Below are 25,445 nucleotides of genomic sequence, written 5' to 3'. Positions count from 1 at the left end.
CGTCCCTCCTACTTCCAGGCGACCTGCTGCTGAGGGAGAATCTTAGATTATAAAGCGACCAACACAGTCATGGTCGCATTGCAACTAGAATCTGAGATGCATCGCGGCGGAGAGATCAATTCCGTATTGCTGATTGGCCGCTTTACTGCCAACGTCTCCGATCATCGGATCGGCATCTTTCAGCCGCCGGCGCGGATCAACTAGTCTTCCGCTTAGCGTCGGTTAAACGCGCCAAATTTCCATAACGGAAGTAAGCGCGCGTTGCTCCCCAGTTTCGCAAAGCTCCCCGCATCGAACAAATCCGTTGCTGTTATTGAGGATCAGAAGGGACACAAGCCCACCAGAGACGGGTTCAAGAGGGCACGGAGGAGGACTGCTAGGTTGGCTGAATATCTTTGCTTTATCCTCCCTGGGTTTATGAACGATCGATTTGCGGTAACTACCGAGCCATAAATCATGTCGGAAGCCCAGCAACAACCCCAGGTGCCGGCGCAGCAGTCGCAACCTCAGGCTCCGATGCAGACTCAGAAAGTGTCTGATATAATTCGTAGCTTCCGTCCTGCAAAGGTCAGTCTGCGACTCTCTTCTAGATTGATCCATTGGTCTGACTGTCTCCATGTCGAGAGTATAGGCGTTCAAAGGATCGAAGCAAGAACCCTCCAACTATGTAACTTCATTGGACTTTGATGATCAGGGCGACTACCTGGTGGCTTCAGGCGACGATGAGACAATTCAGGTCTTCGATATCAAAGAGGGCAAATCTACAAAATCAGTCCCCAGCAAAAAATATGGTGCCCATTTAGCGAGATTCACGCATCATTCTCGTCAAGTCCTTCACGCGAGCACGAAGGTCGATGGTATGTCTATCGCTGGGGTCTCCATGGATTCATTTGACCGGACTCACATTTGAACAGATTCTCTTCGACTACTGGACCTTCACAATGAGGGCTACGTGCGTTACTTCTCCGGTCATACCGACAAAGTCACTTGCTTGGCTCTCTCTCCTGGCAGCGACGCCTTTATCTCATGCTCAAAAGATGACACCGTTGCGCTCTGGGATCTTAGCTCGAGGAATGCGCAGGGGAAGTTGAAATTGGCCACGCCTTACCTGGTTGCCTTCGATCCCTCTGCTTCCGTGATCGCTATTGCTTCACAGTCTACCTCGTCAGTCCTTCTATACGATTTTCGCAACTATGACAAGGCTCCGTTTTCCACCTTCGATCTCGCGCCGTACGAAGAAAGATACACTCCTTCTACACGTGGAAGAGCGTGGACCCGCCTTGAATTCTCAAACGATGGAAAACACTTGATGGTTGGGACGGACTTTCATGGCCATTTCATTCTCGACGCCTTTGAAGGCAATATCAAGGCGTTTCTGCTCGGCAAGAACGGATCCCCTGGCAGAGCAGCTCCTGTCTCAACAACTGGAAAACCACTTGGTCAAGGGGACGCATGCTTTACCCCGGACGGACGATATGTTCTGGGCGGCTCCGGCGACCAGTCAGATGTTCTCGTATGGGATATGCAGCAGACACCGGATGCCAATTCCCTCCTGCAGCCAATGACCAAGCTACCAAACCGTGGTCGCACCGCCATACTAGAATACAACCCACGGTACAACATGCTTGCTACTGCCGATAAGGAGGTGGTCTTTTGGCTTCCGGAAGAAAATTCGCGGTCCGCCGAAAAATAAGGATATGCGTGTTAATCCCATTCGGATCGACGGGCAAAGAAGTCTAGCTATGATCTGGTCAGATCAAACCAAGGATGTGAGGAGGTTGCTGCGGGCTACCCTGCCTCCAACACTGCTTCCCTGCTTTGTTGAGGTATTTTACATTTTTCGATCTTTGTCTTTTCCTGCCAAGCTTCTGGCAGTGTCACAAACCCACACCGGAGGCCCCTCCAAGCCTTCATCGCCATTCCTATGTTCCTCGATGGTGGTCTCAATTTGTTTGACCACAGTGCGATTGCTCGATATGGTCGTGACTCCCGTGGACCAACCATACATAAACACACTGTAGTTAATATCTGACAGAATCTTTGCGACTTTGCGGGATACTGGAGGTAGAGTCCCTTGATCCCTCGCCGCTTCAATAGCGGATTTGGCATTAACCGTTCTGATCGGAATTTTCCAGCCAGGTGGTACTTCATAATCTGACAATCCCTGGAACTTCTCAAGGAGAGAGGTCGTGTCACAGTCATTGAAGGGTGCATAACCCATCAATAACTGGGTCCTTTTTCTCTCTGCCTCCGTTCCGATAGTATCGACTATCTCCCGCATTCTCCCCGCAGCTTCCTCCGTGCAGACCAAGTCATGCGCGGTCATCGCCGGCCAAAGCTCTGTGGGCAGCAATGGCCGCTGCTTTTCTACCTCGACCTGCTTAAAAATAGCTTTATGATGGGAGGAAGAAAGGGTTACGGTTTTGTAATGCGACAAGTCTGAAACCATGGCAAGCAGCAGAGTACAATCCACATTCAAAGTGGAAGTGAATCGCTTGAACGGGTTGGGAAGCAATTGAGACAGTTCCCCTTCCTCGACAGTAGCATGCTCGGGACCTTCTGCATCCTCCGTGCGCGCTCTGGCTACTTCCCCTCCACAATTCACTGTGATACCATAGCTCCGAATCTCTTTCAATAAATCATCGATCTCGGGACTTTTCCCCTCCTCAATCTTTGGAATCACGAATCGCAGTCGGGGATGTTTATACCTGATTCGTGTAGCATTGGCGGCTTTTCTCATATCGCACGCCAACTTAATCAGCTCGACCTCATCATCGTCGTCCTCGTCGCTGTCGAAGTCGTCATTGTCGTAATTTCGTAAAACGGTTCTAGTCTCAGCGTCACCCCCGTCTTCCGAATCCGCCTCCCACCCTTTCTTGGCCATCTCGAATAGGAGACGAGTTTCGGAAATGGTGGAGACCTTCACCCATTCTTCACCATCATCTGCAACGATATCGACAAAGACGCTCTTGCGCTTGTCCTGACTGGGCTTCTTCTTCTTCACCTGGCTCTCCTCAGGTCCCTTTCCACCATGTTGCGCACCGGCATCCCAGTAGAACCGCTTTCCAAAAGCGACCAAACCCGTGCATGTATTCCTAGCAACGTTCCAAACAGCCTCGTAAAAAGGCAGATTCGACGACCGCAAGGCATGCAGAAGTCGTAGCTCGGCCTCGTAATCATGTGACCTTGTTTCTGCATCCGCCGTAGCAGACACCGCGTGCACCCTTTTGGAGAGTTTCTCGAGCATGCGCAACTCGGATAGAACGTTGGATCGGAGCGATCGGACCTCGACCAGTTGGGGGTTGCGGAGGTTGCGGGTGAGCATAGACTGGAGGGTATCTATTTCGCCGAGGAGACGGCTGCATTTGTTCACGAGGGAGGTCGCGAGGGCGCGGCTGTTTTCGGTGTCGGATTTATCTTGAACGTCATCTTTGGCGGCATCTCTTGGATTGTCAAATGTTTGACTACTTGGGTCATTGTTGTGCATGGCTGGTAGCCAGACGGTAAGGTAAGTGAAGATGAGTCCAAGGTGGGATGCTATGACGGCTGCGGTAGGTAAATACACACTACCTAAGGCGGAATTCCAGGTACGCCAGAGTGCTGCGTTTATTACATCTCTAGTGCAGATTCTTGGCTGAGGATTCGAGCATATGTCTCTTAAACTTGTAGATGACATATACACATAAATTCAATTAGCCTATTACTGGAGTAGTAGGAACTTAGAGCCAATCTAAAAATACACCAATAGGCCAAACGCCATCAAATGCCTGCAAAGTTGAAACCAAACGGAAAGATCCTTAGAAGATCGATCGAACCTTCAACTTCCTGAGAATTGATATAAAGATGATTTGATGCCACTTCTGAACACAATGATGAGAATGCATATGCATTCACAATTGACTCGATTCGAGACAAGATTTCGGCTCCTCCGCCATGAGCCAGTTAGTCCGATTTATGGGCAGTGAGTCTCTGTCGCTCGCTTGAGTTTCGTGGTGACTCGTCCTCATCCTCAGACCATTTGTCACCATCCTCACCCACAGCGAAAATCGTCTCACCATCGAGAGAGTCTCGCTGGCGCGGAGCAGATGGAACAGGTTTAGGAGGTACCGGTGACAGCTCACGGCGTGTTGCGGAGGCGGAATTTCCTTCCGGGCCTCCAAACGCTTCTTCGTCGTCCAGCCCACTATTGAAAGATCGAATCTCGAACCCGTCATCGTCTTGTGCAAGCTGCAGTCGATGTTAGCATGCATTCATCGGGCGCCATGGAAGCGTGTCCGGAACATACCTCGTCACTCATTGCGAACCGCCTGTTGTTCGCAGTAGGCCGCCAAAGATAGGCAACGAACCCTATATCGAACAAGTACACAAGGTTCAGCCAACCATCTAGCACAAACCACCTGGTCTTCCAATGCTCTGGTACAAAGCTTGCTTCGCTACGACCAGCAAAAGCAAATGAGTTGATGAAAAAGAAGCCGAAGATCACGATGATGCTGCCCAGAATACACCACCAGAGCTTCTTGTACATCATTGCTTTGACCTTCTGCTTTCGGTCGATCAGATCCTTCATGGTTGCGTTCAAGGAGTTCAGTGTCCACACATAGAATGCAGTCAGTGTACCAGCCAGCGGGAGCACGATGAGGAGGACCAGTGGCCCAGCGCTATCGGGTGTAATTGATAGACTTGCGACAGCATATATGACGCCGAAAACGAAGTGGGTGATGGCCAGGATACGGACATAGATCATGGTCCGGCCCAAAGAGGGCTTGACCACGCCGTATCCCATGCAAACGATGAGCAAAAGGAAAAAGGAGAAAGAATTGCGTCCCGCATTCAGGACAGCGACGATTACCATCAGCACCTTTGCACCGATATTCAAACCGTGCCGATTCTGGAAATCTGCTATTGGTCAGGGACCTGGACGACAAATTGAACTCCAGCGGATGTGCGAAGGGCGAAATACCATAAAAGCCCCAGGTCATCAATTGCTCCACAATCAAAAAGACTAGAATAGCAGTGATGTAGTTTTGCACCGGCACTGTAATCATCAGTAATTGAGCACCATCCAATTGAAGGTTTCCACTCACGAATGTCATGACGATTCTGAACATATAGGAATGCCCAAAATCTGTGTTAAGCCCGTCAGTACCGCTAGGACTTGGAAATGGCCTTATGAAGCGGAGACCTACACTCCAATGACGGCATAGACAATAGTCAAACCACCGTAGAACGGAAGTTTTGCAATTTGCGCAGCAGGAAGTTCACCGTATGAATTCCTGAACTCAACTGCCGCTTTGTAGTCCTTCCCGGAATATCCGTAGGTGCTGACGCAATAGAAGCCGGTCTTCTTGATAGGGTAATTAATTGCAGTCGGATTGTTCAGATGCACCGCCTGAGATATAATAGGGAAATTGGATGCCTGGCTTGCGTTGGCGGCCAGAATGAAGGAACCTACTTGATCTTCTTCGCATAGTTTCGCCTCGACGCTAGCCTGGTCGCAAATGGTCTCTTTCGCCTATAAGGGCATGTGTAAGCGCGGAAACTTCATCTGCGGCGACACTGGGAAGGCACACTTCAGGGTCATCAGATACGGATCTCCCGATCAGATTCTCGTCGCTCCATTCGAATATCACGACACTGACAAGAGGATCGCTATCGCCGGCTTCGTTATCTTTGACAAATACGGTCTCGATATACGGATCGATGCTTCCACCCCATGCCTTGCGACTGTACATCCCTGAACATCGCTGGCGGTGGGCTTCGTCTTGTGTCTGGGTAAAATGATTATGTTAGTTATTGGCGTGGAGATCCATCAGTTTTATGCGCACCAATTCAACTTCATTTGCAAGAACTCGTCCTGCCAGAGCGGCAGTCAAGCATAGTGTCTGGAGCCAGCCCTTCATTGTGATCACAAAGAACAGCCGTACTAGGCTTCCAAGTACTCAAAAGGAGAGTCTATGCGCGACCGCAGACCATCCGACGGCAAGCAGAACTTGCAATTATGTTTCAATTTGCAAGATAAGTTTCAGAAGGCTGTCGATTGAGCCTCCCTAGGACAGGTTATTCCGCGATAGTATCGGGGCTCGAGAATGTTAAGAGTTGAAGCTTACCTGTAGTACGTACAGGCTGTCGTGGCTAGGTATACTGGAACCGGGGAAGCCGCGTGCTGACGGTCCCACCAATCAAACTGTGCCCGCTGCAGCACCGCCATTAGGTTTCTGCCTTTTTTAATGCGAAATTTCTCGTCGATAGTCATCGCAACCAGAGACATTCGACACCAAGCTAGGCAACAAGCAGCAAAATGCCCGGAAAGCAACTGTCAGATCCCTGCGTTGACTGCAGTGATGCGGAGGCTATATTGACGCTGCGCACCCGCCGTCTATGCCAGTATGTTGGTTCCCAAGATTTGGTGGCGGGAACGAAATACTGACTGTATTATCTTCATCTAGGACTTGCTATGCAAGATTCGTGAATTTCAAGGTGTTCAAGCGTATGGAGAACTATCGTCTTCGGAGAAACATGCCTAAAACCGGACCATGCAAGCTGCTCTTGCCTCTATCTTGCGGCATCTCCTCTTCTGTCTTGTTGCACATACTGAATGCTCAAATCCAACTTGAACTCGCCAAGTCGCATCCCTCACCGGGCTTCGATCTCCATGTGCTTGTTATCGAACCTTCTTCTATTTCTCACAGTAGTCCGTCGTATGATGAGGGCTTTGGATTGCTACAGCAGACGTTTCCCCTGCATTCTTTTACTCGGATCCCACTTCACAGTATCTTCGAGCTGGATCCCGAACTTCAGGAAGTCATTTCTCAATTTTCTAAGGACGGCTTTGTTGATGATGCCGGCTTATCTGCCAAAGAGCGCCTTGATGCTTTCCGTGCCTCGATTCCGACTTCCACATCCAAGGTTGATGTCGACTACGTTCTGATTACCAGACTTGTTGTTGCGTTCGCGAAGAAAATAGCGTGCAGAGGAGTGTTGTGGGGAGACTCAGATACCAGGCTCGCCGCGAAGACTCTTGCCAATGTCGCCAAGGGACGGGGTTCATCCTTGACATGGCAAGTGTGTGACGGAATGTCACCGTTTGGTGTAGAGTTCAACTTTCCACTTCGGGACTTGTTCAAAGCTGAGGTGGATAACTACGCCAGTTTCTTCCCCGAACTGACCAGAATTATCATTCCTGATGAGCCACCATCGGAAAATGTGCTCACGAAGAACTTGTCCATTGATGAGCTGATGATGCGGTACGTCCAGACACAGGGCGAGAAGTATCCCGGCGTCATGGCCAATGTGACTAGGACTGCGAGTAAGCTTCAAGCTTCCTTGACCCCTGCCAATGTACCTCAATGCAGCTTCTGTGGCGCTTTTATGCTGAACTCAGGCAACAATGGTGGCGGTGACACTACTGGTGCTAGCCGAGCACTCGAATTATGCTACGCATGCACCAGGTCTCGGCCTGAATTGACCTGCTGATGGGTGGCTTTTTGGAACCGCAGATGACACTTCATTGCTTTGGAAAAAAAATTAAAGGCACTAGCACCAACTAAAGGAGGTATCCTTTTCTCTTCATCGACCACGGGACTTTGAGTTATCCGCCACTCCAGCCTCCAAGTCACCTGCTCGATCGGATGATTTACCAAACCACCCTTTCTGCGACCGGTCTCTCTTCGGATGCCTGGCAGGCTCAGGCCTAGCAGGCTCAGGCCTAGCAGGTCCCGCTTGTGCCTGGCTCTCGTATCTAGGCGGTTCCTCCAAGGCACTCTGGTCATATCTGTCGAATTCCTCGGGCAGGCTGGTATCGATGACCCCTTCCGGAGTTCGACTTTGCGCCTTAAGCGCCTTCGCCCCCTTTTCCCGCAAGTGTTTTTCCAGGATGACAGCGTTTCTTGTGTTGCACTTGTACACAGCGTCTGCAACGTCCCCTACGAATGGGACCAGACCGATAACGAAGTCGATCAGCACATTGATCATCATCATCATCCTGAGCCGTGCTGGTAAACCGCCGTCAATCTCCTCGCAGTTCTTCACGACCATCATGGCAAGTGCGGTATCGCCGACGTCACCGAGACTGAAAAATTGACGAGCATCAGTGCCAATTTCAACATCATGCGCGATTACGGAACTCACAATGGAATCAGCGCAATGACACTGCCCCACCCAAAGCGAATGCCGCACAGATTGAATAGGCAGTAGTCTAGTCTGTACGCCCTGCGTTTCACCTGTGTGAGGACTCTCTGGTCATTCTCAGAGAGTCCTGGAGGAATTGCCTTTTGTCTCTTCCGTGTCTTTTTGCCGAAGGCTCGGTAGAGTCGCGAAGCCGGAACTTCTTCGAAATAGGGATCCTAGACAAGACCGATATCAGTCGCTATGCACAAAAATGCATTCCAATTGTGGATCTTCATGAGCTTACCTCTTGGCCAAAATGGTTCCTCGCGGATTCCGCTAAAATTCTCTTGCCGACCAAGGACGCCAGAGCACCTGACATGGCTTCTTCTTAGTCGATACGTAAAAACGGATGTTATCTAGAACAAGAGTTGATACGGAAATAAGAGATTTAGCAAGAATCAGATCGGTTTCGCGAGGAAAGATCCAGAGAGCTCTTAGATTCTTTGTATCTGTGTAGGCTTCTCTGACAGAAATCAATGATAAAATGTTTTAAATGAATTAAGCTTTCCAAAATTTGACCTAGCAGGTCACGAATAGAGTGGTGTAAGCAGGTTTTTTGAGGTAAGCTGTTGAATAATAAATAGTATCTGTCAACCAGCACTTGTAGGTGCCAAAGCGTTGTCTATCTACTCCGTACCGTCTCTCAGTTCTCCCCTTGGTTCACATAATTACTAGAGACGTCATCCCATGCCCAACAGCTGAGAGGATCATCACTTTTTCCTTCCCTGATTTGATCCGCTGATCTGCACAGACCACAGAGCCACATCTGTGGCGCTATTACTGAGCCATGAAAAGCTACTATTGGATGGCCTATTGGGTGACTGCGCCACAAGTAACTTGTACTTGGTATCCTTCTTCCGTCTCAGCAGCTTGCTCTCTCAGGCTCTTTGTCCTTGTGATTGTCGCCCAACACTCGGTTATCACAGAACGAGTGAACGCACTCAACCTCAACCCCCCTTCACATAGGTGATTCATCGACTCACTCGCTTTCAAGGTAGACAAGCCATTGGTTTGCTCTCGCCACTACTTTCCATTTCCCCTCAGCAACGCTACGCTTTAGGGCGGGTGCTTTCTGCCAAGCACCCTACTGGAAGCTGCATCACTGGTGTGCTGTTCTCCCCCTCTATTTCCGCCTCTCTCTCTCTCCGCGCCGCTGGCTCTCGGAGAGACCTCGTCACGCAGACAAAGGCCGTGTTGAAATGCTAGAAGACGTCGGACAGTATGACAGAAACAAAGATGCAGCTGGAGGACTGTAAGTTTTCGTCTTCTCTCCGGTCGCTCAACGTATCGACGGCGACTGCAGTGATGGTGATGGTGATGTCGATGACGATGCTAAATGGTGGGACTCCCTGACATTAGGGCTGGATGACCTGTGTGTCCGCTTCATTATAAATTTACCTCGCGAAGAGCTGGAGTCCGTCGAACGAATCTGTTTTCAAGTGGAGGAGGCGCAATGGTTCTACGAGGATTTCATTCGGCCGTTGGACCCGGCGCTTCCCTCGTTGTCTCTGAAAGCTTTCGCGCTGCGCATCTTTCAGCATTGCCCACTGATGTCCCAATGGTCCCACTACCATCATATTACAGCGTTCTCGGAGTTTCTGGCCTACAAGACCCGTGTGCCGGTGCGTGGTGCCATCCTGTTGAATCAGGACATGGATGAGGTAGTGCTGGTTAAGGGCTGGAAGAAGGGCGCCAATTGGAGCTTTCCTCGCGGTAAAATCAATAAGGATGAAAAGGATCTTGACTGCGCAATCCGGGAGGTCTACGAAGAGACTGGTTATGACGTTCGGGAGGCCGGGCTAGTGAAGGATGAAAAGGACGTCAAGTATATTGAGATCACCATGAGAGAACAGCATATGAGGTTATATGTGTTCCGGGGCGTGCCACACGATGCTCACTTTGAACCTCGTACTCGGAAAGAAATCAGCAAGATTGAATGGTATAAGCTGTCGGACTTGCCAACGTTAATGAAGAAAAGCAAGCCAAATGATGAGAATATGGCGGTTGCAAACGCGAACAAGTTCTACATGGTTGCGCCGTTCATGCACCCACTCAAGAAATGGATCGCTCAACAACGGCGGCTTGACGCAAAGGCACAATCAGAAGGCGTCAAACAGCTGTCGCAGTTGGAAGGAGAAACATCTATGGACGAGGCCTTTCAACCGGCTATCCACCGTACACCGGCCAGGCATGCTGTTCCTAGTGATTTACCTGAAGTTACTTCAGCAGAGGACGCCTCTTCTCATCTCAAGCGACTTCTGAAAATCCACTCGGCCTCCACGCAGAATCAGTTCCCTCCTACGCAGACTTCTGGTCCGGATGCTTCCAAGTCCAATGCTCTGTTGGAATTATTAAGGAGCGGCTCCTCTCACCAACCTACTCACCAGGCTCCCACAAACGACCAGGCATTTCACCCTAATGTCTTCCATGAGGCTATGCCCCCACCACATCAACCTCACACTCTTTCGGCACCAAATTTCTTTCCAGGGTTCCCTCAGCAAGTTGCCTACTCTGGGCAACATGACAATTTATTACAGATTCCCGGGCAACCACACCATGGCGCTGCTCTTTCACATTTGCCAACACCCGCGCACTCGCTTGGTGTAGGAGGGCCCCACGCTGGTTATCATGGGGTATCACAGTTTTCAAATCGTCACCCGTCCGAGTTGCACGCAGCCGCGCAGACTCATAGGCCAGCGCAAGCGCCAGCTCCATACCAGAGAACCGGCGATCCTGAATTCTCGCAGGCGGCGCAAGCTCCGCAAATTCAAGGGGCAGCTATACCACCAGCAAGCAAATTGCCTCCGCCTAAGCTTACCAGCCACTCATTAGCGCTGCTGAACGTTTTCAAAGACAATTCAATGAAAACGCCAAAGACAACAATGGCTGATTTGGCAACGCCCTCGGAGAAAACGCCATCTGCTGAGCGCAAACCATCGCAACATCAAGATCAATTGTTGAGTCTCCTTAAGGGAGCCACTCCTCCGGCGCCTGCCGAATTATCGGCCCAGCCTGCCTCTCCGGCTGCCAAACAAATTCTCCAGCGGCCTCGCACCGATCCTAGCACTCCCAAGAGATCTGCCCCCAACACACATGTGACACCAAAAGGAGCTCCGCGCAATCCTACCAGTTCGTCCGGGCCTCCGCCCGTCGGTCCTTCTGAGGCGGCTTTCAAACAACCAGCGAAGAAGAACCAGAACGGCTCAAACCGGAAGAACAAAGATCGACACGCACGGCCTCTTGCGTCTCCCATTACCATATTGACCAGACCGCAGTCGGACAGGAAGGATCGCTCACCCACTCCAGCATCTTCCCAGTCTCCTAAGCCTCCCTCGTCAAGAGCGTCTTCTCAATCTCATACCAACAGGGTGAAGACCGCAGAGTCACAGAAGCCATTCCAGCCGCAGATACTACGTCGCTCGGATAATCTAAACCTAGATAATATTCTTCCGACGCGGAGTAAGGATGCGAAGGGCGTGGCCCGGCAAGTGACTTCCCCATCTCTCAGTGCTGGGCAAGTGACGAAACCTACTGAGCCTGCTCAGCTTCCTCAGCCTCCTCAGCCAAACTTTGACCGCCGACCAAGCCAAACAGCTGCGCAGAAGGAGGCTCTCCTCTCGCTTTTTGGCAAGCGGCCTGTTTCTCCACTTACTTCACCCTCTGGGAAACTGGACCTCCGTACATCACTGACCAAACCGTCGGCTGCTTCCTCGGCTGTTAGTCCGCTTTCGCCCAGTCGCCCTGCCTCCGAGGTTGGCACTGAAACGCCGAACGCAAACAAGGTTTCATCCCCAGTCAATAAGGCTTTCCTGCTTGGATTCTTGGAAGGAGTAGCGAAGGGAAACAAATGAGTCAGGCTCGCGCTGATTTTCAACAATGAACCAACATGTAACTATGTCATTCAGAAGGTTCAGCCTAAACTAGTATTAATTGTACAACGCTGAACAACCCTCTTGTCCTTGATACTTCTTTCCTGTGTAGAGAGATAGATGCATTTATCTTATCCTAATTCTGCCATATTTCACCGCCCGGTCGTCGATGTCATACCCGGAACTCTTGATTTGAAAACGATCGTTTGTAAGATTGTCATGAACGGCCTAACACAGTTATGATGCGGTCTATCGCATCTTCGAAAAGAGTTTGCACTCACTGTCTGAGCCATTCAAGGCTCTTCTCGACCACCGTACAGCACCGCGCTCAGCCATCGAGCGATGCTGTCCCTTCTTCCCCGCCTCGGTCTGGGTATGCTCGACTTACGAACCGGGGTTTGATATCGATCACAGGTGTCGATAGTACTACATTTCTTCAAGGTCTAATTACTCAGAATATGCTCGTTGCGAACGACCCGAGCCGCGCAACTCGTCGAACCGGGACCTACACGGCTTTCCTGAACTCCCAAGGTCGAGTGTTGAACGATGCATTCATCTATCCGATGCCCAAAGGAGACGGCGAGACGGCTACAACTGATGACCCAGCATGGCTGGTTGAAGTGGACAAAAACGAGGTATCCAGCCTCTTGAAGCATCTTAAGAAGCATAAACTTCGATCGAAGTTGAAGCTCCGTGCCCTGGAAGACGGTGAACGCACCGTCTGGTCGTCATGGAAAGACCATTCTGAGCCCCGATGGGCGGCGTATAACCTGGAATCGGAATCGTCCTCGCCGTTCTCACCCTCGTCATCCGTTGCGGGATGCATCGATACCAGGGCTCCGGGCTTCGGATCCCGGCTCGTCACGCCTGGCGAGGAGGACCTGCGTGTTCATCTACCGGATGAGGCTCAGGTTGCTGGCTCCGAGGTCGATTTGGGCACGTACACGGTTCGTCGGATGTTGCACGGAATAGCGGAGGGACAGGCTGAGATAATCCGCGAGTCTGCGCTTCCCCTTGAATGCAATATGGACATGATGCGGGGGGTTGACTTCCGCAAGGGCTGCTACGTCGGCCAGGAGCTTACGATCCGTACGCATCATACGGGAGTTGTGCGGAAACGGATTGTGCCTGTGCAGTTGTATGCGAAATCCCCCCTTCCATCCGGTGAGACCCCTGTGTATGATCCCACTGCAGCCGTGGCCTTGCCACCTAGCGGATCGAATATCTCCAAGGTTGATGGTAGAAAGGGCCGAAGTGCGGGCAAGTTCCTCGGTGGAGTTGGCAATATCGGTTTAGCTCTTTGTCGATTGGAGATAATGACCGATATCGTGCTCACAGGCGAAGGTTCACAGTCCAGCCCCGAGCAAGAATTCAAGATTTCATGGTCTGCGCCAGAAGAAGCATCATCGGACACTACGGAGCCGGCAGAAGTGAAGGTTAAAGCTCTTGTGCCTCCCTGGCTGAGGGAGTATATCTCCTCTGGAGCGAGGAACCTTGCTCGCAAGGTGGACAGCCAAGAAGGCCACCGGGCAAAGGAGCTCTTATATCAACTGGAGGAGGAAGAAGAGCAACGGCGGAATGAGTGACGTGGATCACAGCACATCGTGTATCATATATTGTACATATAATGACCGTGTATTCTCTATAGACGATAAATTTTTTCTGAAAGGATAAATAAGAACAAAGCTGAAAGGGGTATCTCTGAAATTAGAAGTCTACCGAACGAAAGGATGCTCAACATCAAAAGAAAGAAGACTGTAATTAGCCCTTGGCCGCAGGGGCAGCAGCCTCAGCAGCATCTGCTGCCTCATCCTCTTTTATGAGCTGTGCCTCGAGGGCCTTCCGCTCCTTTTCGCGCTGTGCATTCTTCAATCGCATTAATGTTATTTCCTGAAAACTTGGAGTGCTTCGTCCATTGGCCGATGCATCAGATGGCGTTGGCTTTGCTGAGCCCGCGGCCGAGGCGAACGAGGCAAACGAGGGAGCTTTCCCGGGGGTCTTGCCTGGAACACCAGGCGGCGCTGCCGACTTGAGCTTGGAAAAGTCGAAAGACGGTTGGGAGGGGCCAACAGAAGGAGCTGGCTTTTGTGCTGACGAAGCTTCATCAGGCGTGGAGATGGGAGAAGCGGCCCGGGTTTCCGTGTCCACTATGTCTGGCTGGTTGCCAGACGCCCAGGATACAGATTCGATAAGCGACCAGTCGTTGTCCGGTTGGCCAGCGCTCTGGCGTCGCTTTTTCTCACTGTCCAGCACGGCGGCATGGGCGCTGACAATGGAGGCGAATACCACAACACCTGTCGCGACAGTCTTCTTCTCTCGCTTGTCCCCGACACGCTGGCGCTTGTCCTTCAGCATGAACGTGTTCTCGACTTTACCGAAAGGCTTGAACAAAGACACCAAGCGATGTTGGTCTAGATCCAGACCTCGGCCTTCCCGAACCCAGCGCACTTTGACGGTACGCTCGAGTTCCGGAACATTCGTGCCACCTTCGTGTGAACGGTTGACTCGTTGACTGCTCCGATCCGCAGCTCTCCGCGCCTCCTCTTGTTCCTGCTGTAACCTTCTCTCCTCAGCCTCGGCTTCTCGCTTCAGTCGCTCCTCAGCCTCCTTGCGTCGCCGCCGCCCATCCTCCGCAATCCGTTCAATCTCGCGCTGAAGCTTTTCCTCGGCATCGTCGTCCGCTCCAGCCATGCCGGCAGACATCCAGGTCCTCTTGACGCCTCGTTGTGCACCTCCCATCGCAGCCGCACCGGCACGCTCTCGAGCTTCCAAGTCCTCCTTCATCTTCCTTTTCGCCGCATCCATCATCTCCAGCTCACGCTTTTTTCTTTCGCGCGCTTCCCGCGCATTGTCGTAGAGTTGCCGTACGGAGGGATCAGAGAGGACATCGTAGGCAATCTGTAACAGGTGGAATTTGTCGATGTCTGTCTGTGTCGGGTTTGCGATCTTGTCAGGGTGGTATTTGAGGGCTGTCCGCCTGTATGCACGGCGGATTTCCGACTCCGAAGCGGCCGGTGGGATGTCAAGGAGAGCATAGAAATCTTGGTTAGAGGCAGCGTGTGCCTTGAGATCGTCGTCCGAGGGCATCTTGAGGGTAGTTCGCGCGAGGAAAGCTCGCTGTTATCTCAATGTGGGAAGAAACTGACTTAGCCAGCAGACAAAGTTCGCGACGTGCAAAACTGTGAAATATAAAAGGGCTGATAGGCTTTGAGTATTCAAACGATCACCATAAGAGGAAAGAAGAGGTTAATGATAGCATGGTTGAGATGAAGGTGGAGAGAGATCGGAGCTCTTATCGGTTTTTCTGTGTTGGTGGTGGCGGAACACTTCTATCAAGGCAAATATGGCTTCCTGTTCACCCATTACATATCCGGCAACCCCTGCTGCGGACATATATATTCGACTCGTGAGATTCTCGATTGCGCCAGATACATTGAATAGAGCTGATGCAGATGGATATGACTTCCTGGCTTTGTTCTAAATACATTAAAATGACTGACATCCCGCAACCCATTCTTCTCCGGCCCTGAGTACAGGAAGAGGTAGTCCCAAGGGAGGCTTTTCTGTTATACAATCTGCCCATGAATCCTTTTGCGTGACTGTGCACGTTATGGTATGCTGGTCGGTATTGGCTCACTGGATCGCCAGGAGGAAAGGACCAGCACCTCATGGAACGAAATGATCGCTCGAGTTATATGCCGTGGCAGTTAATTGTTCCTTAATGATCGGAGCCGTCCGTCTTCAAAGCCCAAGAACATCAAGGTCCTACTTGTAAGAAAAAAAAGGTACATTTCGCATGCGTATACCGACGGAAGAAAGTGGGTGTGTGAAGACTATGCCTCAGGCTCTAAAATCTTCTCCTTTAATGGCTTGCCTCGTCCACAACTTCTATTCCATCATTATCAACATTCCCTGTCAAGCAAAATATACTCTCGACCATGGAGACAACTCCCATGGCGGGCAACTTTATGCCATCCCAGGCTCAGCTAGCCCTTGCAATGGCCATCGTCAAACAGAAGCCGGCAGGCATAGATGTTGAAGGTTAACAGGCCTCGTGTCCCCTTTCTGTACAGATTAAGTTAACCAAGTCCTAGACTATGTGCTGCAGATCCGAAAGAACATCAAAAATGCAGAAAGTTGCGGTAGGGACTATTTGGAAGATCGGTTCTTCGACAGCGTTTCCTTCTGGCAGCACGCCTACAAGAAATCTGAAGCAGAGCAGAGCCGATTGATGGATAGAATTTATGAACTGGAGCAGCGTAACGAGGCCCTTATTACGAAACTGCAATCACAGAACTCTTTATCTCAAGAGGCGCAAGTATCGGTAAAGAGGAAGGCAAACGGGAATCTGAATGCAAGAAAAAGAGCAAAGACACAGGTGAACTTGCAGAGTCAGGCTTTTGGTATGGCTCTTGAATCTAGCAAACTGGTCGAGCAACCCGAATACATGGAAGAAAGTCAGTCGAGAGTGTCAACGTTATTGTCTACTCTGACTAACTGAAGTATCTCAACAGCTACTGCATCGTTCATGCGGCACTTCTACGCTCTTCAGAGAGCCATTCAATGTAGGCCGAGTCGCTCGACTATTGTACAAACTTCCGCGGATCTATGCGAAGTAGCTGTGCATGAAGTGCTCACGTCTGTCCGTTGGAGAGGACATACCACTCGACCTAGCAAGAAGCCCGTCCTCCAGGCAAAGCGACCTCACTTAGAACAGGTTCTACACAGCGTCAAATGTGCTTTTCAGCTTATCTTACAGGCACTGGAAAAGCTCGCGGAGACTGAGAATGACCTTCACGGCAAGGGTCAGCTTGCTTATCATCTCATTAGATTGTATCAAGCTATAGCCACGGCTCTGGAGCAATACTGCATCAGCAAGTCCGGACAGATTCCAGCAAGCACCGGTTCCTCCAAGACCCCAAAGAACAAGCAGGCTAGAAAGTCGAAAAGCGCAAAGCCCTGTCAGGGACTGGAAAATCTTACGACCACGCCTGTCGACGAAGTAGCGAGCCAAATCAGTCGGCTACTGGGCTCTATTGCAATTTCTTTGAACCTTTCATATACAGTTCATCGAACTCTTTTCGAGGGGCTTTTATACATTCTTCTCACGCGCGTGGGAACTTTACTGTGCATATTTGTCTTCCAAGGTTTACAAATTCGACCTGATCTTCATGTGGATCAGACCAAATTACCTCTTCCCCAAGGCTTGCAGGGTGTCAAGCTGGATGACCTGTCCTTGCATTCAATGCAGATGGAGGCAAAGCACCTTATTTGGCCTCTGGAGAGGAGCCTAGCCTTATTAGATACTTGTGTATCCTCTTCTTCAACATTGGGACCCCAGGATGCCCCTGAAACAATGGCATGGGTGGCCAAGATGAAGCAGCAGCTACAAGGAACTCTGCTTCAGGCTTTGTTCGGATCAGACCGTTCTGTGTTTCCACATACGCTACAGCAGCCTGAAACACTTGATACACATGAGCTTGAAAGATTGCAGAACTGTACTCAAATTCCCGAGCAATCCGTTCCTGACTGGTTTACGCAAGAGATATGGAGGCTACTGGGATGGGACTTGCTAGCAACTCAGGACATATCTTAAACATGGGAAAATCACACGATTCAAGTCCCGTCTGCCGAATATTTCGAAAAAAAAATTAGCAAAGCCCGTTCTGCAGCTGGTTTTGAGGTCTCTACCGTTATTCCCGCTGTTAGTATATATCATTACTTTGTTCTCTGTTCTTATAGAGACGAAGTCGAGGCACGAGACTCATGAGGGTCACGCAGGATGCAGTGATATTTGATACCTATATGAGTATGAACTTCATTTATTCGAGATTCAGAATCCGTGCTGCGTTCCCTCCCAAGATTGCCCCAACTGCTTCTTTCTCTGTATCAAATGCAGCGTGGATTGCTTTGTAGTTGGTAGTCACACTAGGCCATTCGGCGTCTTCACTAGTGTCAAGTGGAGGGAAAAAGGGATGGTCAGTGCCTGTCCAGATGTCAGTATAACCGCAGAAAAGAATTCAGCGAAGTGCATAATCATACCAAACATGAGACGATCCGCTCCACCGGCCGCAGTCACGGCTGCTTTCAGGCCAGCAGTACCATAAACCACCGCATCAAGGTAGATGTTTGTCTGCAACACATCCCAAACACTTCTCTGAGGACCCGGTACATTACCGCCATTGGCGACGAACTTGCGCTCGTGATGAATACAGCTCTCAATCCGTCCAGCAAGGAACGGAAGCGTTCCGCCAGAATGCGCCAGCAGGATTTTCAACCCGGGGAACCGATCGAAAACACCGGAAAGGAGCATCCGTGCTACGGCAATCGTGGTCTCGAGCGGGAACCCTAAAGCAAGCGGCAAAACATGGCCGTAGCGGTTTATCACTTCTGGCCCGCCGAAAGCTTCATCGGGTAGACCGTAGTGAGGGTGGAGGAACAGCAGGGTCTCTGTCTCTTGTAGAGTGCCCCATACGGAATCCAGCGCTGGATCATCGAGGCCCTTGCCTAACCCCGAGGTACCCATAATCACACCTCGCAGATGTGGCAGCGTCTTGAGTCTCTTGATCTCGTTTACTACAATGTCTGCTCTAGGCGCACTGAGCGGCAGGGCTCCAAATGCGAACAAGGTCTCTTTCTCGTGAAGAGAATGCGTGTTATCCGGGTCTGCTGCTTGGTTGACACGCGCACAGGTCTGCTCCAGATCATCGTTGATGCGTTCTGCCCAAGTCTGCGCTTCGTCAGGCTCGAGGAAGTCCAGCCACGGGTTAGCTAAAGAAATGACACTGCAGTTGATACCGTGGCGTCGCATGAATGCCAGCTTGACGTTGATATCCCAGTAGGACGAGTCGACTGGACGGCCACGCTCATCGAGAGGGATCGATGGATCATCGTCTGAAGACAGGATGACTAGACGTGGTGTTGCATTTACTGGGTCGTGGATGTAGGGGACTACCTTGCGAGAGCGGAGCATTTCCATATACGCCGGGGGATAGACATGAGTGTGAATGTCGACAATGAGCGGGGAGGACATCTTTTCTCTTTGCTTTCTGGGGATCAATCAGCCCGTCTTAAAAGGTTGTAGTAGAGATGGTTTGCAAAGGTGAGCACGCTGAAGAAACTGTTAGCAATCGACTTTCGACTCTTATGAATGATCATACATTTCTCGAAATGGAGCTGATTCGCGAACTCAAGATGAAGATGAGAAAGAACGAGTTAGACAAGACTCAATCTTGAGCAGCCTTAACTTGTCTCTTATCTTCGAAGCGGGGTATTCGCAATGATGTTACAGCAGTAATGCATCTGCAGGGGATGCGAGTGATGTGCAGCGTATGTATGGACTGCTGTCGAGTCCCCATGTTTCAAATATCAAGGGTTCAAGAATTGTACTCCATATCAATGGCTTATCTCCTTTCGATCATCTCATTGATAGCTGCATGAGTGAGTTTTCATCAGGATCTGCTCTTCTCTGAATGGTCACAGAGCCTATCTTCCCTCGATATCCTCATGTTTCGACAACCGATACCTTATCGCCCAGACACGGACAGCAACATCCTGCAGGTCGACTTTATCTTCCCCGCTCCAGTGTATCATCGTTGATTGGGGATGAGAAGGAAGGATATTTAAGTCTGAGGAGGGGAAGCATATCAGCTGCGGAACCATGGCTGCTGTCCATCCAACTCTGTTGATCTGCTTATTTTCCTTTTCCTCTCCTTGGTTCATGACCAAGTCGTGATTTCACGAAGATCTTCTGCGATTGCGCTCGACGTCTTTCCACATTAGCTCGCAAGGAGACGTCTATAACTGTTCTAATACCTTAGAAGGATTGTACGTTCATCTGACGACATAGTTTCGCTCTTCAACTCCTACAGCCATTGATCCCGATCGTTATACGATGGACGACAACCTCGCGCAGCATGCGTGTCATCCCATCACCACAGCGATTGAAAAGGACGATCTTGTCATTCCTGTGAGTATTCTGATCATCTAAAATTATCAATCTGCTGGTCTGTTTCTTGTATTCGTATGATATGTGTCTCCCTCCCCACTTACACTGTCAATTTACAGGTCATTGATTTTGGCCCCTTCCTGAGAGGAACACCATCCGACAAACATGCTGTCGCTGTTTCCATCACAGATGCATTTAAGACATCGGGGTTTCTCTACCTAAAAGACCATGGAATCCCATTTTCCACAGTATCCCAGGTATTTGAGACTTCAGCCCGCTTCTTCGCTCGCCCCCAGGATCAGAAAGACAGTTTGTGCTGGACTTCTCCGCAGTCGAACCGTGGTTACGTCAAGACGGGACGAGAGAAGCTGAGCTTACCTGAAGATAATGTCGACAAAGATACCGCTAGACTGGCGACACCAGATCTTAAGGAGACAATGGAGATTGGTCGCGATGATGTTGACGGTCTTCCTAATCGATGGCCAGACCATTTCGATGACGAGGGGAAGGATTTCAAGAAAGCGATGCAGTCATTCTTCGCAATGTGCAAATCCCTGCATACAGAGGTCATGCGGGCTATCGCTCTTGGAATGAACTTACCAGAGCACTACTTTGATGAATTCGTGGATGCGGGAGATAATAATCTCCGTCTGCTGCATTACCCATCTGTGCCCAAAGATGTCTTCAAGAAGAACGCAGGCCAGGTTCGTGCTGCAGAGCACAGTGATTATGGATCTATCACACTCCTGTTCCAAGATCGTCGTGGAGGGCTGCAGGTTCGGAGTCCCAAGGGCACCTTTGTCGATGCTACGCCTATCGCAGACACAGTCGTCGTCAATGCTGGAGACCTACTAGCTCGGTGGTCCAACGACATCATCAAGAGCACTCGTCATCGCGTTGTCGAGCCTCCAAGTATCGCAGGTGTCGACGCAGATGACGGCTCAGATACATACCCGGCGCGATATAGTATCGCATACTTCTGCAATCCGAATATGAACAAATTTATTGATGCCCTACCGGGGACTTTCGGGGAAGAAATTAGCCAGAAAAAGAAATACCCAGGAATTACCGCCGGAGACTATCTTGTGCAACGATTGACAGCAACCATCTAGTCTGACTCTTAATATTGATGTATATCTCCAAATGAGTCATGTATACATTCAGCGTTCTTATGTATCTCGAGCAAGACTGACCAATAATCGTATGAGTGAGTTTCTTTCTATGCGAAGGTTGATATGGGCTAATATAAGCTACTCACTTATAGCGCAATGACTGATCCTCTATGCCCTTTTGGTATTTGATAACTGGCCTACATGTGTAAAGTGCTCTGCGCTTCCCAGCGCTCTAATACGATGCCGGATGAACTGCGGTTCGTCCTCCATCAGTGACGATGATGCTACCATTCATGTAGCCACCGGAAGCACTCGCCAGCCAAAGAATCAGACCCGCGATGTCTTCCTCACTTCCACCCCTCGTGAGGGGAATCCTTTCGCGCGGGAATGACCCGTCAGAAATGCCCCTGTCTCCGCCGTTGAATGCTGACGCAGACATCTCCGAGTGATACAGGCCTGGCGCAATGCCATTGACTCGAATGTCGTACGAGCTCAGCGTCGTCGAAAGCATCTTGACAAGATGATTCGTTGCAGACTTGGAAAGACTGTATGCGAAACTGAAGGGCACCTGCCGAATGAAACCCGCAATCGAACTGGTGATGATAACCTGCGCAGTCGGCGGGGAGAGCTTATCCTTCTCAGGTGCCGGTCTCCTCTTATTCGTTGCCTCAAGCAGAGGTAGAAAAGCGAGAACAGTGTAGTATGACCCTGTGACGTTGATATCGAAGACCTTGGAAAAATCCTCCATGGGTACAGCCCATAGCTGATCGCGGACTTCTGAGAGACTTGGGTTTGACCCGTCTCCTTTTGCGGCTGGCGGGCGAGCAGAAGGACCCATCACACCGCTGTTCGCGATCAAGAGGTCGACATGGTCTGTCTGAGATGCGATGGAGTCGTAGGCCGCCTGTAGTGATTCCTTAGATGAGACATCGCCCTTGATGGGTATGATTGTTTTGTTGATTGCGAGGGATGCAGTCTCTTGTAGCTTATCTTCGCGTCGGCCAATGATGAAGACCTTCGAGGCACCGTTCGCATCTAGTGCAAGGGCCATTGTACGTCCCAATCCTGTTGAAAGCTGTGTCAGTGCTTATAGAATCTTCTTCCAAATCTACGAACACAATCGAGTTGTAGTGGCGGGGAAGATTCGACAACACATTTCAAATAAAGGTATCGATTTCTTCAAGGAGGCTCACCACTTCCTGCCCCTGTGACAACGGCAACACATCCCTGGATGGAGAACAATTTCGAAGCTTGCAGGTGCGACATGGTGATGATGATGGGACCACGGAGGGCACTACCGATAGCGGAATGCAATGTCGGGTACAAGTAGTGTTAAATTTCTACAAAAAATGATGGAGTTGCTCCAGTCATATAAAGCAAGGTTCTATGGCCTTCCGTTGTGAGGAAACAATCGATTTGTCCCTTTTAGAGGATTTGGCGTCATACAAGAACCCCCGCATCTCGCAAACATGGCCGATGTGGGGAAATCCCACGCTCCGGCAATGCTCCTTGATGACTTTCTCCTTCGCTAAACCTAGGTTTATCGAGATTCGTCAAGTAAAGGAAAAAACAGGGTCCAAGATAGTCCTTGGAGCTACGAGTGGGATAAGTAAGTACAATCTGCGATGTGTGAGAATGATGATCACATCCCAGGTTGACAAGGCCAGAGATATGCATGATCGACACCAACAGCCCACAAATTCTTGTAACGCGAAGCATGATATGACAGATATCTACAGTCTATGCTTCAAGACTTTCCGACAGTTTCATATCGGAAAGCCGGGAAAGCCAGAATGCTTATCTGAACCCCATCTCATGCAAATTCATCTCTTTCTGATGATCAATCAATCTTCGCTCAGGACAAACCCCGACCAAGACAAAGGTGGGAGCGGAAGGAACCACTTCAATGCTACTGAGTATCTATTTCTGAATATTTTAACCGAGAATTCGGCGCCTCAGTAAGATTCTGGGTGATGATTTACTCCTCGGAGAACACTTCCTTCAAGTCCACTTTGGTGATCTTGATCCCACGTCATCAGTAACCAGGAGATCCGCTACATCCTCTTTACTGTGGACATGCAACATACGGGATCAATTGATAGGATCGGAATATTGGAAGGATAGCCTGTTATACAAAGCAGATATATGTCATGACCCATGAATACCTGATGTTGCAGACGAATCCCAGTATCCCGTGCTGCTCGTGGTTGCGGACCACCGATTGCTCAACGCTTGACGCATCACGTATGCTGTCTATAAGTTTCGAATGCATAAAGAAATTCGGTCTGAGAGCTGCGAAGGAACCTCAGACCCGGAGCTATACAGCTACTCCAGCCTTCCACCACCATGAATCATTCGTTCATGGTAGACCGTACCGTAACATGACGACATTCCTTGATGTTGACTACCTCACTAAGGTAGGGTACTTGGTGTGCGATCCTCAGGAACAGAATCTCCGATGCTGATTTGGGGGTTTGTGAGACAAATCAAGTTATGACGCTGGAACGATGCTATGGATAGCCGCTCTGATCTGGAAACATTAGCAAACATGAGGGACAGCGTCATGTCTTGATCATAAAGTTGCCTCAATTGCGAACCCCCTGGCTCTGATCACATTTTTAAACGCAGGTTGGCCCTCGTATGTAGCTTCGCAACGCTGCACTCTGGGCGCTGGAAGGTTCCCTAGCACATCACTGGGTAGCATCTCAATTGCCTTCTGGATGTCAGGAGGATATCGCCCTTTTTAACCATCACTATGAATTGGAGACACTTTCTGCTGATCAATGTGCTGGGTGGGCTACCTCCCACCCTCGCAGTCCCTAAACTGAAGAGAGTCGACGCCCCTATTTCAGTGCCACCTATTGTGAGCCACACGACCTCGTTACCGCACTCTTCCTATACCGCGACTCCCACGACCAGTGGAGCCGAGCGTGCCAGCTCTGTTGGTTCCGGGATCCCGACTTTGGGACCGGCTCCAGGAGCTACCAGCTACCCAAGCGATGGAAAGCTCCATGACCCCCAGCCGGCTCCTTATACACCGGCAGGCGGCGTTGGGACGAACGGCACAACTCCTATCTCCAACGCAAAGAGCGACTTTGATTATGAATCACTGGTAGGGCTTCCATCGATTAGCTGGGAGAACAGTAGCTGACCGCTGCCAGGCCCTTGTGCTCTACCAAGAGTACATCGAGCTGGACCTGTTCCACGATGGTCTGGCTCGGTTCTCTGTAGAGGAATTTACTGCCGCTGGTCTCACGGCAGAAGACCGATTCTTGATTGAATTCATGGCTGACCAGGAGACTGGACATGCAACAATGCTGACCAACATCCTGGGTGATCAGGCTCCTAGACAATGTGTCTACAACTATCCTTATGCCACCGTTCATGAGTTCATCGACTTCTGCCAAAAGCTCACCCGCTTTGGAGAAGCTGGTGTCTACGGCTTTTTGCCTCACTTGGATTCACGAGAGGCAGCTGGCCTCTTGACCCAGACTGTCACCACGGAGGCTCGTCAGCAGATGATCTTCCGCCAGTTTGAAGGTCTCTTCCCAATGCCTGTGTGGTTCGAGGTTGGGGTGCCTCAGTCCTGGGCATGGACACTGTTGGCTCCGTATATCAGCTACTGTCCTGCCAACCAGACGAGACTGGCATGGCAGAACTTCCCGTCATTGTATATCGAGAACCAGCCAAATCCTTACCGGGTCAATGGATCGTCTTCGGCCAATGAAACACTTCCAGGTGGTGGCATGAACACTTTGGCCAGCCGGAACGTGACCGGACCCGAGTCATGTCTGAACAAGACGGCCGTTGGCGAGAGCTGCAGCCCGGCAATTACCCATAATCGAACAAGCCCCCTCTCCCACCCGGGCCGAACAGTCACCCTGTCGTGGGACGCTCCGGGCAAGGGTGTGGGCCCGAACAACAGCTACATCACGAACACCACCGCGGGATCCCCGAGTTACGTCCTATGGGCTTCGCAGTTGAATGTCACGTACTCGACACTAACCACCAGTGGCAATTCAAGCTATGGAACGACCATTCAGCCCGACCTGTCGACATATGCCGGCGACCCAGCGCTCAATGGTACCATCTTTATCGCAATCACGGACACTGATCTTTTCGTGACTCCGTTCAACATCAGCAGCGTCAACTCTCATATAGTTGCCGGCCCAGCTCTTTACCAAGCTGGCTAAGCTGGTCCGATCGAGCGTGGTAGAATGAAGCATGGAGTGTTAGACTATATATCTTGAAGTTCTGGCCGGTCATGTAATTGGCAAAAGTAAAGAGAAACGGGGATGATGCGTCTTGAGTCTTCAAAAAGTCATTGAATGATGGATGTTCCAAGATATG

The 25,445-nt window shown here is 50.4% G+C and overlaps 13 protein-coding genes across 13 annotated transcripts, besides 3 other annotated features; 7 read left to right on the top strand and 6 right to left on the bottom strand.

Moving 5' to 3' along the window:
- Nucleotides 1-456: 456 nt before the first annotated feature.
- On the top strand, nt 457-1,693 carry NFIA_074830 (WD-repeat containing protein SWD2; the record flags this gene model as incomplete). Its single annotated transcript, XM_001259459.1, has 3 exons — nt 457-567; nt 632-857; nt 915-1,693. 3 exons carry the CDS (start codon nt 457-459, stop codon nt 1,691-1,693), a joined length of 1,116 nt encoding a protein of 371 aa, XP_001259460.1.
- Nucleotides 1,694-1,831: 138 nt separating this feature from the next.
- NFIA_074820 (uncharacterized protein) lies at nt 1,832-3,487 on the bottom strand (the record flags this gene model as incomplete). The annotated part of the gene is made up of 1 exon (XM_001259458.1): nt 1,832-3,487. The coding sequence occupies one exon, from the start codon at nt 3,485-3,487 to the stop codon at nt 1,832-1,834; it is 1,656 nt and encodes a 551-aa protein (XP_001259459.1).
- Nucleotides 2,763-2,811: a microsatellite.
- Nucleotides 3,488-3,942: 455 nt separating the features above from the next.
- NFIA_074810 (putative integral membrane protein (Ptm1)) lies at nt 3,943-5,900 on the bottom strand (the record flags this gene model as incomplete). The annotated part of the gene is made up of 7 exons (XM_001259457.1): nt 3,943-4,227; nt 4,286-4,896; nt 4,961-5,035; nt 5,085-5,125; nt 5,187-5,512; nt 5,571-5,768; nt 5,826-5,900. The coding sequence occupies 7 exons, from the start codon at nt 5,898-5,900 to the stop codon at nt 3,943-3,945; spliced, it is 1,611 nt and encodes a 536-aa protein (XP_001259458.1).
- Nucleotides 5,901-6,298: 398 nt separating this feature from the next.
- On the top strand, nt 6,299-7,473 carry NFIA_074800 (uncharacterized protein; the record flags this gene model as incomplete). Its single annotated transcript, XM_001259456.1, has 2 exons — nt 6,299-6,384; nt 6,447-7,473. The coding sequence occupies 2 exons, from the start codon at nt 6,299-6,301 to the stop codon at nt 7,471-7,473; spliced, it is 1,113 nt and encodes a 370-aa protein (XP_001259457.1).
- A 93-nt stretch (nt 7,474-7,566) lies between these two features.
- NFIA_074790 (DUF4112 domain-containing protein) lies at nt 7,567-8,485 on the bottom strand (the record flags this gene model as incomplete). The annotated part of the gene is made up of 3 exons (XM_001259455.1): nt 7,567-8,068; nt 8,128-8,342; nt 8,411-8,485. 3 exons carry the CDS (start codon nt 8,483-8,485, stop codon nt 7,567-7,569), a joined length of 792 nt encoding a protein of 263 aa, XP_001259456.1.
- Nucleotides 7,675-7,713: a microsatellite.
- An 880-nt stretch (nt 8,486-9,365) lies between the features above and the next one.
- On the top strand, nt 9,366-12,017 carry NFIA_074780 (decapping enzyme complex catalytic subunit DCP2; the record flags this gene model as incomplete). Its single annotated transcript, XM_001259454.1, has 2 exons — nt 9,366-9,418; nt 9,470-12,017. 2 exons carry the CDS (start codon nt 9,366-9,368, stop codon nt 12,015-12,017), a joined length of 2,601 nt encoding a protein of 866 aa, XP_001259455.1.
- Nucleotides 9,469-9,508: a microsatellite.
- Nucleotides 12,018-12,493: 476 nt separating the features above from the next.
- On the top strand, nt 12,494-13,621 carry NFIA_074770 (putative aminomethyl transferase; the record flags this gene model as incomplete). Its single annotated transcript, XM_001259453.1, has 1 exon — nt 12,494-13,621. One exon carries the CDS (start codon nt 12,494-12,496, stop codon nt 13,619-13,621), a length of 1,128 nt encoding a protein of 375 aa, XP_001259454.1.
- A 175-nt stretch (nt 13,622-13,796) lies between these two features.
- Nucleotides 13,797-15,122, bottom strand: NFIA_074760 (putative cell cycle control protein (Cwf23); the record flags this gene model as incomplete). The annotated part of the gene is made up of 1 exon (XM_001259452.1): nt 13,797-15,122. The coding sequence occupies one exon, from the start codon at nt 15,120-15,122 to the stop codon at nt 13,797-13,799; it is 1,326 nt and encodes a 441-aa protein (XP_001259453.1).
- An 851-nt stretch (nt 15,123-15,973) lies between these two features.
- Nucleotides 15,974-17,631, top strand: NFIA_074750 (uncharacterized protein; the record flags this gene model as incomplete). The annotated part of the gene is made up of 3 exons (XM_001259451.1): nt 15,974-16,076; nt 16,130-16,492; nt 16,550-17,631. 3 exons carry the CDS (start codon nt 15,974-15,976, stop codon nt 17,629-17,631), a joined length of 1,548 nt encoding a protein of 515 aa, XP_001259452.1.
- Nucleotides 17,632-17,857: 226 nt separating this feature from the next.
- Nucleotides 17,858-19,068, bottom strand: NFIA_074740 (amidohydrolase family protein; the record flags this gene model as incomplete). Its single annotated transcript, XM_001259450.1, has 2 exons — nt 17,858-18,021; nt 18,078-19,068. The coding sequence occupies 2 exons, from the start codon at nt 19,066-19,068 to the stop codon at nt 17,858-17,860; spliced, it is 1,155 nt and encodes a 384-aa protein (XP_001259451.1).
- Nucleotides 19,069-19,929: 861 nt separating this feature from the next.
- On the top strand, nt 19,930-21,095 carry NFIA_074730 (isopenicillin N synthase family dioxygenase; the record flags this gene model as incomplete). The annotated part of the gene is made up of 2 exons (XM_001259449.1): nt 19,930-20,004; nt 20,103-21,095. The coding sequence occupies 2 exons, from the start codon at nt 19,930-19,932 to the stop codon at nt 21,093-21,095; spliced, it is 1,068 nt and encodes a 355-aa protein (XP_001259450.1).
- Nucleotides 21,096-21,327: 232 nt separating this feature from the next.
- Nucleotides 21,328-22,146, bottom strand: NFIA_074720 (SDR family NAD(P)-dependent oxidoreductase; the record flags this gene model as incomplete). The annotated part of the gene is made up of 1 exon (XM_001259448.1): nt 21,328-22,146. The coding sequence occupies one exon, from the start codon at nt 22,144-22,146 to the stop codon at nt 21,328-21,330; it is 819 nt and encodes a 272-aa protein (XP_001259449.1).
- Nucleotides 22,147-23,850: 1,704 nt separating this feature from the next.
- Nucleotides 23,851-25,288, top strand: NFIA_074710 (ferritin-like domain-containing protein; the record flags this gene model as incomplete). Its single annotated transcript, XM_001259447.1, has 2 exons — nt 23,851-24,207; nt 24,257-25,288. The coding sequence occupies 2 exons, from the start codon at nt 23,851-23,853 to the stop codon at nt 25,286-25,288; spliced, it is 1,389 nt and encodes a 462-aa protein (XP_001259448.1).
- Between the last annotated feature and the right edge of the window lie 157 nt (nt 25,289-25,445).

This window comes from Aspergillus fischeri, genomic scaffold (genome assembly GCF_000149645.3).
Source record: "Aspergillus fischeri NRRL 181 1099437636264 genomic scaffold, whole genome shotgun sequence".
NCBI classification, from domain to species: domain Eukaryota; kingdom Fungi; phylum Ascomycota; class Eurotiomycetes; order Eurotiales; family Aspergillaceae; genus Aspergillus; species Aspergillus fischeri.
This window is presented reverse-complemented; position numbering and strand designations above follow the sequence as displayed.